This window comes from Gallus gallus, chromosome 3 (genome assembly GCF_016699485.2).
Source record: "Gallus gallus isolate bGalGal1 chromosome 3, bGalGal1.mat.broiler.GRCg7b, whole genome shotgun sequence".
Classification (NCBI taxonomy): domain Eukaryota; kingdom Metazoa; phylum Chordata; class Aves; order Galliformes; family Phasianidae; genus Gallus; species Gallus gallus.
The window spans coordinates 40,170,379-40,184,788 of NC_052534.1; the positions used below are offsets into that span (position 1 = coordinate 40,170,379).

At 42.5% G+C, this 14,410-nt stretch overlaps 1 protein-coding gene across 4 annotated transcripts in view; it reads left to right on the forward strand.

Moving 5' to 3' along the window:
- The window catches only part of CAPN9 (calpain 9), a 28,268-nt gene that overhangs the window by 12,972 nt on the left and 886 nt on the right, over positions 1–14,410 (forward strand). The window contains exons 9-19 of one of the 4 annotated variants that reach the window (XR_005858268.2): positions 2,711–2,871; positions 3,553–3,710; positions 4,383–4,591; positions 5,379–5,415; positions 6,917–6,997; positions 7,525–7,582; positions 8,150–8,214; positions 10,513–10,616; positions 11,957–12,035; positions 12,837–12,953; positions 13,991–14,055. Coding sequence is in view for 2 of the 4 variants with exons in the window: in XM_419585.8 (XP_419585.2) it covers positions 2,711–2,871; positions 3,553–3,710; positions 4,383–4,591; positions 5,379–5,415; positions 6,917–6,997; positions 7,525–7,582; positions 8,150–8,214; positions 10,513–10,581; positions 11,957–12,035; positions 12,837–12,953; positions 13,991–14,049 (1,093 nt within the window). In the remaining 2 variants the exon portion in view is untranslated. Of the gene's footprint in view, positions 1–2,710; positions 2,872–3,552; positions 3,711–4,382; positions 4,592–5,378; positions 5,416–6,916; positions 6,998–7,524; positions 7,583–8,149; positions 8,215–10,512; positions 10,617–11,956; positions 12,036–12,836; positions 12,954–13,990; positions 14,056–14,410 lie in introns of those variants that run through there. The other 3 variants (XM_419585.8, XR_005858269.2, XM_040697659.2) reach the window with 3 other exon arrangements.

A 14,410-nucleotide genomic window follows, 5' to 3' on the forward strand; every position in this document is an offset into this window, starting at 1 on the left:
GTGACTGTGGTATACTCCTAAAGACACTGAAGTGGTCAAACAAGGAACAAGATGAACAGAGCTGCTTCTCCCCTGCTTTCAGTTCGCTCCTACTGCTGTCGCAGTTTAGATGAGGAGATGGAGCTTTATTATCACTTCTGTAGCTGGGGACCTTCAGCCAGCCTGTTCACCAGGACTTCTGGTGGTGACTTGGCCTACCTCCCTGGAAAGCTGGAGTGATCTTTGTGAGGTGTTTTTAAACCTGCTGCTAGAAACAGTGAGTAGCAAAGTAATTCAAGTGTTCAAAACATGTTCTCCGTGACACGCGCTATTGTTGTGCTGAGCAAATAACATTAGGTGCACTGGCACTTTTCTTGATGGTGACAACCAGTTTCTACTGAAGAAGACCTAATGTCGGAGAGCTCAACAAGTATTCTCTTTGTATGTCATTTCTTAATGTGTCTGCAAAGTGACAAGGAAGCCCAAGAAACCTACTGTGCATTTCTGAACAACTTCTGTAATTGTGCTCCAGGTCTTGGACCCATCTTATTTCATGTGCTGATTGCACACAAAGCAATGGTCATTTCTCGTGCACAGACTCATTTTTGTTAAAATGAAACAGGAGAAACAGCAGAGGAACTACTCCTGTTTATTCTCATGTATTGTGTTTGGTTTCATGCTAGGTAGTACAGGAAGGTTAGGAAGGGAAAACTGACCAAAAGCTACAGGACATTTAAAGGAAGATAAGTGATGTTACGTCGCAGTGGCTTCACTCAGTGTAAAAAAGCAGCACAGTTGTGAAGTAGTACACAGGATAAGGCAGCCAAGGCGAGCAAAGTCATCTCCTAAGTCCTTTTGAACTTTCTGTTCTTTGGGCTGAAGAAAATCTTTATGGTAATGTGCTCAGGGCCTGCTTACCTCATTAACTGTCCCAAAGATATGTTGTCAGTGTTTTAGCAGTAAAGATCTGTCTTGTCAGGGCAGTTGAAATGATGCTTCTATCAGATAGGAAAGAGAGATCCTACTGTTCACTAAGAAATCAGCTTCTAACTTGCCCTAGTCTCTTCCCTTCTAAAATCAGAGGGTTGGAGTCTTCTCTTGCCTTCACCAGTGGAAATCTAGGACAGCCCTACAGAAGTCAAAACAGATGTTTTATCTTCTAGAAGCCAAATCTGATCCAAAAAGTGCAATTTATTCATCTACTTTGCAGCATGCTTCCAAAGAGCCCCAGATTGCCTTGAATGGCCAGGAAATCAGAGGCAGAGATTTTGCTACACTGCTCTTGCTATAGTGTACTGAGCACCATACTAAGAATTAACAGAGTCTGTGGCATGCAAGGCTAGCAATATATGAGAACAGCTGACAAAAAAGAGGAAAAGTCCCAGGAATGCAAGTTCTACTGTTTCATCCCTCACTGAAAAAAAATGTTGTAAAATGGCCCATAGCAGGTGTAAATTATTGACACCATAGACACCCATTTCTTATATAGCAGAAAAATGGAACATGCTCTGTCCAGTGAGCTGCACTCATTGCTAGCTGGGTCCTATCTGCCACCAGCACAGATATACATGTGGTCTTGAAGAGCTTTTATTTTCCTTCTATTCCATTTTTGCTGTCATGTATTAGTCACGGGAGAAAAAGGATAGCTACAGGAATTTGCGTCAGGAGGGAGCAGTTCCTCTGCTAAATCCCTTTGCCCAGGGCTGCACACTATGCACAGCTGGGTGCCTGCCTCCAGCTGTCCTTTTTCCTGGCTATTTGCTCAGCCCTGAATACCCAGCTCCCCAGCCAGAAAGTTTGTCATTTCTTTTCCAATTTACTTGCTAGCTAAAATCCCATGAATTGTCTGCTTCTTAGCATGCTGAGTAGGCTAGGTTCAACCAATCCAACATAGAAACTCAAAAATGACTGTATTTTGGCATTAACTTTTCCCTTTCAGTGATCATGTGTATGTATCCACCTTGGGTTTAAAATACATGTACTGCAATCTGTATGGTGCTCCAGCAGTGTCTGTATCACCTTCAAGGGCTGGAGGGCTGGCTGGTGTCTTTACTGAAGTCCAATTATACTTTTTATCCCTCTGCTTGGTGCCTGTTTTTGCTAAGACGAAGTCCCAGGCATCCATAATGGAGGAAAGGGTGAGAAAAGAACCTTACCAGAAGCCCAAACGTTATTTTAACTGCAACGTGGACAGGCTAGCTGTACCACAGCCTGGCTAATCCACCACAGTGTGTCACTTGTAGTGCTGCCGTGTGGCTGCTGTTGAATGCACAAATGATCTGTAGGCAAACTTGGCTCCTGTGTGGATGCCTGCCATCCTTTGGCTGGTTCTCTGCCAGTATGAATGCAACTCGGGATTAGGATCTGGAAGTCCAGGGGAAAGAGTTGGTTAAGTATTTCTTTCCACAGTAGGTTTTATGCCAGCGTCTCTTCTCTGTATCTTACACTCAACTGTAAATGAATAAAAGTGGTGGAGTAACAGTGAGAAAAGAAAGGTAAAAGAGATGTCAAAATCAGGCTATGACAGTAGGGTTGTTTGTGTTTCACACCACGATGAATGAGAACTATGTTCTTCCTCTTTGGGCATCCAGCTTATCTCCACAGTCACTGGAGCTATTCAAATCCATGTGAGCTGGTAGTCTGGCCCTGGGACCCTGGTGTATAAGTGCTTTTCTGGGCATCCTTCACCAAAGTGAATAATTGTCCGTTAATTCCCATGTCTTCCACTCAGGATGAAATTTGAAGATTTCAAAGTGCATTTTGATAAGGTTGAGATCTGCAACCTGACTCCAGATTCCCTGGAAGACAACACTACCCAAAAGTGGGAGGTGACCATCCATGAGGGGAGCTGGGTCCGGGGATCCACTGCAGGAGGATGCAGAAATTTTCTAGGCAAGTAGATACTGCTTTGAAAATGCAGAATAGGCACGGAAGCCCTTCACCTCTCTCAGCCCCCCTCCTGTTACCCTAGAGCCACAACTGTGGAAATAGGACAGACCAGCTGAGTCTCAGCCAGTAGAAGCCAGCCAAAGGTACAAATACAGTCCTACTTGAGACTTGGGGTAAAAGAACTGCTTTCTTCGCTCTCAAGTTTGTTGGATCTGATTTGTCTCTTACTTACATTTGTACAAGCTGTACTAGCTCTAAATAAGTCACTTAAAATGCAGCAGTAAGTGTAAAATGAGACAAAAATCCAGCTCAGCCAGCATGTTTATGTGGCTCTGAAGTAGCATTGTGGATCTGAACTGTGTTACTCCATATTGGCACCAGTACTATGGGATCATTGTAACTATGTGAACAAAATCCCAGCTGACAGCTTTATTTAAACCACGGTAACTTAATAAAATATCAGCCCTAAAATCTTTTCTACACCTAACTCCATGAAGAGCTTTGGGATTTGGCTAATTTTCTGCAGAGTTGAGTGGAAAGAAGCACGACAACTAATGGAAAAAATAATTTAGAGCAAAACCTCAGCTTAATTGTCCTCTTTGTTTACTTTTTGTGTGTGTGTGTGTGTGTGATTGTGGTATTATTCTGAGGCGAGAAATGTTCTGGTGTTCTTTACTTTGGCAGACACTTTCTGGACAAATCCACAAATCAAGCTGCATCTGACAGAGAAAGACGATGGTCAAGATGACTGCACGTTCATAGCAGCACTGATGCAAAAGGATCGCCGTAAACTCAGGAAGCTTGGTGCTGAAATGCTAAGCATCGGCTACTCCATTTATGAGGTGCTCTATTGCTTTTACAGTGCAGCAGCCACACCATCAATATTAGGATCTTTCTCCGGATTTGTAATCCTGCCAGTCATCAGATATTTTTAGGGCCCTTTCTCCTAAAATACTCCTCTTGGTTACATCAAACCCCATGGAGAATTTTGACTTGGTTAGGATGGAGTCCTTTCAAAGGAGGATTTAGGAGTCCCATGGGTATCCAGAGTAAACTCCTCAGCCCTGTGACTGTGTCATCCCCCTGCCTGGCTCCAGGAGAGGGGATGTTGCTTCATGTGAGCCTCTTGGGGCTCATTGTGCACAGTGGCTCCTGTTCTTGTGTTAAGTTTGGATTAGAAAATCTTTTGAGGCATGTTCTCTATCCAGAAGAGGACTGTGAAGACTCGTTGCTCTGTGACACCTCACTTGGGATTGTGATACTTACTAACAGGGAATGCTTATGCAGGAAGGTAGTGTCCTAGTGTCCCCTTAAACTTTCTTATGGGTGGGAGAGAAGCATTAGTAACAGGTCCTTGCCAAAAAGCATGAGCTAGGTTCTATGAGTGCTTGGGCAAGGGGGTGACAGTCAGGGTTGAGTTTTGTCAGGCAGAGTTTTGTGCATGACTGGGAAGAGGGTGGGGGTAGCCTTCAGTATACCACAGCCAATGCAGTGCTGCCTTGAATCCCCCGTAGAGCCCTGGTGGAGATGAACACTTGAGCAAAGACTTCTTCAGGTACCACGCCTCCAAGGCCAGGAGCAAAACCTACATCAATTTAAGGGAAGTGTCTGACAGATTCAAGCTGCCACCAGGTGACTACATCCTCATTCCAACCACATTTGAGCCACATCAGGAGGCAGATTTCTGCCTGAGAATCTTTTCAGAGAAGAAGGCCATCACTGAGTAAGTCAGCAGAAAGCACCAGGCCTTTTGGTGCTTTCCTCTGCATGGGGCTGCCAACTCCTGGGAAGGGTCTGGATGCTGGGTGCCCGGTCCTATGACAGAACCCTGTTGTGGGAAGCTCCTGAGGGCTTTTTGCCACTTTGCAATTTTTATTTGCTTAGTAAGGAGAATAAGGAAAGGTCTGAAAATGGGTATTTGGCCTGCAGCATGCCCTCCAATGTGAGGCTGAGCTAGGTCAAGGCTCATCTGCCTGGTTCCTTTCAAAGTGGTTGGGAAAAATCCATCTGCAGATGCATTTGCCCATTTCTGCTAAATCTGGCTATTTTGGAGAGCAGTGTAAGAGGTGGAGACATATGGCTTGCCATGGTGAATCCAATGGAAAAACTGCTAGCTGCCTGCTGCTGTTCAGTAATATGTGGCTGCAGTAGTGTTTGGTTCCTCTTTGTTTCCTCACAAAGTATGCCCACATGACAATTCTGTATGAAAAAAAAAAAAACCTGAGGGAAAAAGTGCACAATTAATAAGATTAATTCTTTTGCAGACAGCATGCACAGAGGCTATGCCCTCACTGAGTCCTGCTTAAAATCTGTTATAACGGCTCATGCCAAAATTTGAACTGTGCAAAAATCTCTCTGATTAATTTTGTCTAAACATAAGTAGTTCAGTAAGAAAAAAATGCAGTTTTATCTTTCACCTCTGGAAAATGTAATGAGCAAGCTTGTGCCCTTTCCACCCCAAGCAGACACTGAACATCTTCAGATACTGAATAAGGTTTTGTTTTCCCCAGGGATCTGGATGAAAATGTTGCCATTGATCTCCCCGAGGTAAGTCTACAGAGTTAGAATAGCAAGAGGATAGCTCAGTGTAAGCCAGCTCACACTGCTTTTACTGTCTTTGGCTAAAACACATTCATTTCCCAGGAATGTTCCACAATTGCCAGCTTTGTACGAGTGACTGAGGCATTCAGTTCTGCTGAATATGGTAAAAGAGCTATAACAATCAAAATCACGGTCGTTATACTTCTGCAGCTGCTTCAAGGCAGAGTCAGATAGACCAGAGGCTGCTATCAGCCACCACAGGTGCACTGAAAGTGCAATCCCAGTTAGCATGGAGTTGCACGTGGCCTTTCGTATCTGTTCAAATTCTGTTTATTGTTGGAAAAAATAAAAGGCAATGGAATTCCCACAGACCTATGTCTGTTTTGAATACAAACCTACCAGTATCCACAGGGCTTGGGAGGAAGGGCTTGGTACTCGCATGTGCCCAGTGAGGTGATTAAATACTTTTTGTTCTTGAATGGCCTGACCTGCCTGCCAAGCACCAATTGCAGCTGAATCCAAGTCAGCTCCTGTTTTAGTGTTTCCCTGCAACTAATCTGCTGATTGTGGTGTGAATTCCTATGCAAACAAGCTAAGCCATGATTCCATGCGAATCTCTTTATTAGAAACCTTCTCCAGAAACCAACTAGCAAGTGTAGCCCTTCATTTCTAGGATCTCAGGGCCACGTTCAGGGTCAAAGTAAATTTGTTCAGTATCATTAAAGGAATGCACCCAAACCTGAGTGATACAAAGTGAGGAAGAGGCATATGGTAAAAAAAATAATAATAAATGTAAGGGACCAAGCAGTGCTGAGAGGGTGACAGTATGCTAAATATCACCCATATTGTATCTTCTTTGGGTAGAGAAAGCAAAGCTCAATTATTTCCGCTGTGTGCTGTGCTGTTGGTTGCCTTCCTTTTCCCCAGTTTTTGGCATGAGAACTGTTCTCTGCATAGTCACCATAGCTATAGCAATGGCCCTACGCTGTTGCATGTCTCATCAGCAGACTGAATCATGGGCTCTACACTCCTGCAGTGACACTGAGGCTCTCAGTTGGTTGAAAATGCTTCTGGGCATGCAGTGGCCCTGGGTAAAGTGCTGAGATGCAGTCACCTCTAGCTGCCACCATTGAGAGGGGCCAGGAGTCCCGGGATGATGCCTCTGGAAAGAGCTTCCTTGAATGAGGAAGTTCAAGGACTGTGGAAGCAGAGTGGTGCAGGGGTGGGATGAGACAAGAGGCATTTTCCAGTACAGATGGTTGTGGTTTTGAAGTAGCCAAAGCAATAGCACACTACGTAATCATCCAGGAAAAGGAAATGAGGGATGAGACTCCCCTCAGAAAGCTAGATGCTAGGAAGGCCTGAGGTCTGCCATCAAAGCAAGCAATGTTTAGGAGCATGTACCCTTATGGTAAGATATACTATGGTCCCCAGATGCAAAGAGGGACTGCGTGCAGGAGAAACACCATGTTTTACATACAGTTTCTTACTGTGGTTGACATTGCAGCCTCCAAACCCAACCCCAAGTCCACAAGAATCTGAGGAAGAAAAGCAGTTCCGAGCACTGTTTGAGCAGATCTCAGGAAAGGTGAGTGCAAAATTTTTGTGTGTCATGGCAACATGTAGAAAGGAGGAGAGAGTTCTGCTCTCTCCCGGGGCTAAGTGAGGCAAAAACGTTGCATTTTGGAGGCAGTGTGCTTAGCTGTAATGTGGCATTTAGGCACCAGATGTCACCATGCCTTATACTTGGAGAAGGACGCAGTTCCTACGAAGCAAACAGGAGGTTCAGAACTAGAACTCAAGCCCTGAGGGAGCCTACCTGCCTCAGTGTCCAGCTGCATTTTTCTTCCTCTTTGAGTCAATGGTTCTGTCTTGAGATTGCTTGCAGACAGCCTCATGAACAGTAGCACTTCTGTATTTTGCTAGCTCTTTGATTTTTAGCCTTTTCTGGGTTTTGCATGATCCTCTTTTCCTGAGGTGCAATAAAGTGCAGATAAATAGGATGGTATTTACTGAAGTTTTTGATATGTCTTATTCTAGAAACAATCAAGCAACAGATGCTTCTTTCTTTTTTTGTCTTTATTTCTTTTTCTTTTTTTTTTTTTCTAACTTCAGGACATGGAAGTAGCTGCAGAAGAACTTGAATATGTTCTAAATGCAGTATTAAAAAACAGTAAGTACTGATAATCTCTGTAGTTGCTCAGTGGCATGCAGTTAAGAGCCATAAAGAACTTTATAAAAGCTGCTCTTAAGCTCCCTTACAGATGGAAAAATAAAGGCTGTGTTACTAATCTTGCATGGTGTCCTCCAGCCAGGGCAGAGCCAGAAAAACATCTAGTCTGTGATCTAACCACTTGATTGCCCTGCCTCCAGCATGATCCATGTCAGTTCAAAGAGGCTTGTTCTACACTGCGCTGCTTCTCTGCTCTAGGGAGACTGGGAGTGGGACTAGTAAGACCTGGACATAGTTCATGGTGCTGCTATAGGCCCTTTGTATAACAAGAAACAAAGAAAATATTTCCTTTCATGTCTTCAGTTCATACCTTCTCTGTCTGGATTGTGATTTCCATACAGTGTGGGCTGTCTTCGTGTTCCAGGGTATGAGTAAATCATGTGGCTCTTAGGCCACAGTAAGGCCTAAGAGCCCGCTATCAGTGCTTACGAAATCCTGTTTTCTATTATGGAATTATAAAAGGCAGATTTGCCCAATGATTTCTTTCTTATTATTGTCCTTTTTCAGCAAAGGATATCAAATTCAAGAAGTTAAGTCTCATTTCATGCCGAAACATCATTTCTCTTATGGATGTATCCTTTTAAATAAGTGCTTGTGGAGCTGAACAAATACTGAGTGTAATTGCTCATAGCAGGGCCTCTCATGGATGTTGGAAATGAGTGTGGCAATGTCATGTGAGAACACTGTCCACTGGAAAGGAAAAGTAAAAAAAAGTGAAAGTTGCATCCTGATTTTTGCTTTAGAAATTCAGGGTTAAGAGCTTCAAGACAGACCATTTTCTGCTGCACACTTCAGAGGGAGATGCTTCCACACCTGTAGAAGTAAATCTCAAATTATTTACATACAGAACAGCGGATTTTTCAAGATGCAGATTATTCAAAAAAGATCTGGAAAAGATGACTGAAGTATTACTCTAGTCTGTTGTCTGGAGAGTGGAATTCGCCAGAGGTGTGCATGGAAATTGTGGGTCAAAAAATTAGGAATCAGCAGATTGGTAAAAATTAGTGACATCAAGGCTGTGGGTTTTTTGACAGCTAGATGAAAAGCTGGTAAATCTGGTCATTCAGCTGGACTCTGGAACTCCAGAAGGCAGACTTGTGGGTAAGATTTTTATGTCCAAATTTAGGCATTTGTGATGGAAGTGTCAATGTCTATGCTAGCTTTCTAGACTTCTCCTATAGACAGTGAAAAGGATGGTATAATTATGCTTGTTCTGGATGTGCTTAATTGTGAGAAATGCTAAATGATGGCAGAAATATCAGTTTTGATGAATCACAGCCCTGGTAGTTCTCCACTGGGTTCATCCTTTGCAATGTTCTGCTGTCTGTTGAAATTAGTATGGCTTCTCTTCAGGTAGACCTATTTTTGGCAGTGTGCTTTTCTGACAGCTGATTTTGTTACAAGAGACAAAACAGTTACAGTTCTGACAAGACAACTATCTAACATTTGAGTTTTGTCAGCTAGTAAATTCTTATGTTTTCCTTCAGTTGCTAAAGTCCATGATGGCAGTAGCACGCTCTCAAACACTTCCAATACAAAACCAAAACAAACAAAACTATCCTGTAAAAGTCATGTCCATAATATTAAAATGTGGTGCAGATTCATCACTATGCACGTGCAACGAGAAACAGCGGACCAGGCCTAAATCTCCTCCCTTAGAAAACAAGCCTCAGTAGGGAGCCAGCCCATGTTTACCTCTCATCCTTACATGGTATTGGAGCAGAACAAGAGTCTACGCTTGACCCTGGCACATGGCTATATGGCATATAACCAAATAGTTTCCATGATTTGCAGTGCTTCCAAAAAAATTTCTACATAGTTTTGAATTAATGGGGAGATATCTCTTCATCTGCTTTGGAAGCATGAGGAATGCAGACATAACCATCCCATTCTGGTCATGGCATTTAAAGTACAATGGAGGAGCGAAAGGACACAAGTGGAAGCTTGAGTTGATGTTTGCAAGTCCATTCCATGTCATACGCCACCAGATTCCCTGGTTGTAAGTCACCATGCAGCAGTGGGGATGGGAACAAATCTTGATATGACACCAGAAAGAAGAACCTGGCTCGATACAAAGGCAGGCTTTTCGTAGGAATGACAATGCCCATGGAACCTGTGGGTGCCCTCAGTAATGTCACCAGTATAGATGCTTAAACAAAAGCATGCTATTTAAATAAGGATGAGCTGGACCCTGCTTGGCACACACTGGCCATTGTGAATGCCTGCTGAGCTAGCGTTCATCTGAGCAAGGGCTTTGTCTTGAAAAGTAAGATGGGAAGGGGAAGAGGAATATGAGTGAGGGGACTGTCAGTAACTCAGTACAATAGGTATTAAGAAGACCCTCACATTTCAGGAACAGTGAAGTCCAGGTACGTCTTGTCACCACCTCTCAGCTCTACTTTATAGACTGCTATTTCAGACCAGATTTTGCCAGCCTTGTCTCACAACTCTCACTAAATCTTTGATGGAGTCACTGCAGTAGAGCCTCATCTGTAGATAACAATACTGAATAACACATTGGTTGACTAACTGCTTCAACTACAGTAGCAATTTGTTTTAATCAGGTAATTTCATTCTCTGAATCATTTATATCACATTTACATCTAAAGCTGTTCTTGCCTCAGAACAATCTGTCTTTCTTATTCCTGTGGAGCCTGCATTGTTCAGCTGTGTTTTTCTATCACATTATGTTCCCTAAGTATCGCAGCCATAGCCATGACTGTAACTGCTTGAACTGCACCTCATGATAAATCCTGCATCAGGTTCAGTGGCACCAGACAATGTAATGTTATATGTTTAAAGAAACAGCAAATTTAGCTGGAATTTGCACCTTTATGCAATGTGTCGTTTTCCTTAATTCAGATTATTAGACCAGTGGCAACGGGAAACTGGAATTCAGTGAGTTCAAAGTTTTCTGGGAAAAACTGAAGAAATGGATAGTAGGTGACATTATGCACTGTATTTGTTTCTCCATGTTAGTAGCTATTTCATGCCTAGCTTATTATGTATACGCAGACAAAAATGCAGAATGTTTATAAGCCAGAAATTTTAACTCAAAACAAATGTTTTAAAAGTATACTGCTTGTTTTGGATCATCAAAGACATCCTTAGCTTTCCATGATGCTAAACCTTAATGGTTTTCTGGAAATAACAGAGATTTTTATAAGGAAATCAAGTATGTTTGGGACAAAGAATGTAGTGGGCGCTACCAAGGAATCCAATCAAAATGAAACTTAAGGAGTTTCCATAACTGATGTACAGAAGAGAAAAATGATGGTTCATCACTAGCAGGAAACAATCATCTCATAAGACACTGCATTTCCATTATTGATCTCTCAGTAGTCAAAAGTACTGAAGTCTGGGAGAGTTGATTCCAATTTTAAACACATTTCCCTGCCACTGTATACAGCAGTAAAAAGAAGCAGACTTTCAGAATCAGGGCACAGACTGAATATTCAAATAAAGGCATCATAATTGCTTCCTCATGGTCATCAATAGTTGTTTTCTGAATTCATACTTCACCCAAGCATTCAAAATATGCAGCTCTCTGCTTCTTGTCTGTGCCGTCAGAAATGGCAAACACTTATTCTGGGTCCTAATGTCATACCTCCTTTATCAAAACATGCATTGTTTTTTAATGGGGAAGCTTGAGAAACTCTTGTCTTCTGTAAGAAGATTGCACATTTATCTGATAGAAAATTTCAAACTGAACGTGAAAACAGCTCTGTTTAACTCATATTCTAAGGGAGATCTGTGTTTGTCATCTCATTAAAAGGATGGATTTGAACTCCAACTTAATCATTTAATACTTAGGTCAAAATTAAAACCAGTTGCACCCAGGTATACCATGAGTATTTAGAACCTTTCTATCCACAAGCAAATGAGTAAAGGATAATCTCAATTTCTTGTTAAACAATTTGTTTCTACCTTCAGGATTATAGAGAAAAACATGAAAAGAGATTCAGGATTCTGCCTTATGAGAAAGAAGTTAGAAGGCAAATAAAAATACATCCTTCTCAGATAAAATTACTTCTTAAAAATCATAGAATTCTTTTTATGAAGAGCACTTCATTATCTCTGAATGCTTGGGTTTGGCAGTACTTGTTTTAAGTTTCACAACAGCCTATTCATATGACAGGGAATTGGGTCCCAGATTTTCTTTTCAGTTACTGCAGATCAAACTAGATCTAAAGTCTTGACAGCTTTCTTGAGCGCTTATGCCACGCAGAGATAAACACCTTGCCTTTGCATGCCATTTCTGCTCTCCCTTTCATGTGGAAATACTGAACTTTCCATCTGCTCCTTTCATAACAGAATATCTTTCTTCGATTTGACTTTGACAAATCTGGCTCCATGTCCTCCTATGAGCTTCGCAGTGCTCTCAAAGCTGCAGGTAAGACAAACACTACTACAGCTAAGACAAGTCAGGCAAATTTCCTGTAGGCAAAGACTGTTGCAACCAGTGATGCCAGCTGGGCACCCCCTAACTGCAAGAAGCACTAAGTCCCAGAGAAGACTTAGGTATGTAGAAGGGAAATTGAATGGATTTTTAGCATCTAAGTGAAAACTTGCATGCTCCTTTGTGACGACCCTGCAGCCTCTTCCCAAATGTGTACAGATATGTAGGTAAGATCAGACTTCCCTTTAGTTAAAGCACTTGCTCTGCCAACCTTAGCTTTCCTTGTGCCCACAAGGGTTTGAAGCAGCATGTCCAAGCTGGGGCTGGAAGCAGCCACTGATGGGCCAGTAGCATGCCCCATCCCCCTGCTTGCCAGATAAATATTTCCATTTTTGTTGAACCCTGTGAAACTCAACACTGCAGGGTTAGACCCTAAAAGGAAACACTTCAGAGCCCATCTCCACCTCAGGTGTGTAGGAGCAGTGAGTAAGCTGTTTGTTATGAAGAGAAATCAGTGGGTTTGCATAACATCACGGAGTATTTTTATTATTAAAGCACCTAGCTTTGCAGAAACCTCTTCAATTTTCAGCAAGACAGAGTGGTCTGTCATGTCCAATGACTGCAAAATTTGTTGTTCAGAGTTAGTTATTCACTTCATAATCAGACCACCTTCTGGGTGGATGTGTGCCATTGTGTATCCTCCCATTAACTGGTTTTCAACATTAGTACAGATTTGCAGATTCCTACCTGTTCTATGAGGCTGCTCATTTTTCCTTTGTGTATGTGTTTGGGAAGGATACCAACTCAACAACTACCTGCTGCAGCTGATCGTCCTCCGATACTCTGATGAGCAGTTCCAAATTGATTTTGATGATTTTCTAAACTGCCTAATTCGCTTAGAGAATGCAAGTCGTGAGTATCTTCTTCCTCTGGAATTTCTTTCCCTTTGAAAAAAAAATCCACTTTTGGTTGCCATCAAGCATATTGCATAATATCTGAGGTAAAGTGTGTATATTCAATGGCTAACATAAAATAGCTCTGTTTAGCATTTGTTTTTCGAATAGCTTTTCTCCTGTAGAGAGAAGAATGCTCTGCTGCTGATGGAAAATTTCCCCATGTGAATAGAGCCAGCTTCATAAACTCCACAGCAATGCAGAAGGCATGTAAAGAATGCTGGCAAAGTCTGTGTTGTGTCCTTTTCTCGTGGCTCACCCATTGGACAAGTGGTGCCCAGCCAGTTTTTAGCCAAATCTCACTCATAAAAATATGGACCAGCTGTGTGTCCTGTTGGGTCCAGCCCCTATTCTCCCCAGTATTCAAATTCACTGTCACCACTTCCCTCCAGTTTCTTTTGAATTGGCTGAAGATACTGTTCTCTGCTCATCAAGCCACCTTAGGTCTTTGTTCATTCACATGCAGTGTCTCACTTGTTCTGGAGCAGAAGCAGTAGAGGCAGGTAAAAATGGCTGGATAAATACTGAAGTGATCATCAGCATGGCTCCAAACTCAACTCAAACACAACACAACTCAACTCAGTGAGAATCACAATGAACTTTCCTGAGTGATATTTTTTGTTTTTTCTTCTCTGTACTTCCTGGTTATATCTGTGGCAATAGAAGTATGAAGTACTGAGAGAAAAATTAGATAGAGAAAGAAAAGCAAATTGCTTGGCTTCATTTCTAATTATCCATATCTGAGTGCTTAGGCATTCACTTCCATCTGATTCCTGATGTGAGACTTGCACAGAGGCCTGAAGTCAGCAAGACCTTTCCCCTTGCAAGGAATTCATTTTTTCAGAGCAGCCACCACCACTCAGCAGCCTTAAGCATCCAGCCTTTGTGCCAGGCCCTCTCTGTCCTAGGCACAGCCACCCGTTGTGGGATGGGGAGCTCATGCATGAATATGAATGAAGCATATTTATAGATCCGGTGTCCTGTTTTTCATTTCAGGAGTATTCCAAGCATTGAGTGTGAAAAACAAGGATTTCATTAACTTGAATATTGGCGAGGTATGAGCACAGCTTCATAAACACCAGTAAAATGATGGGGCTTCTCTAGCGCTTGGTCTTCACAAAAGAACTGGAGGTGAAATTGGTGTCCATGAGAGCACAGGACTGTCTGCCACAGATTTCAGCAGGGCTCTGATTTTACAGCACACACCCTGGTTACATCTCCTTGGTGCTATTTCCTTCCTTGCCCTATTGCACACAGACAGCTTCCCATCCCCTCTTCTGGCTTTTCTGCTTTTACCTTCCTTGGGTGCCAGCTCACGGTGAGGGAAAGGAGAGGCAGCAAACTGGGATGGGACTCTTTCCCTCCCTGTGAATTGCTTAGGAGTTGAAATCAGCATCTCAGTTAATGTGCATCCTC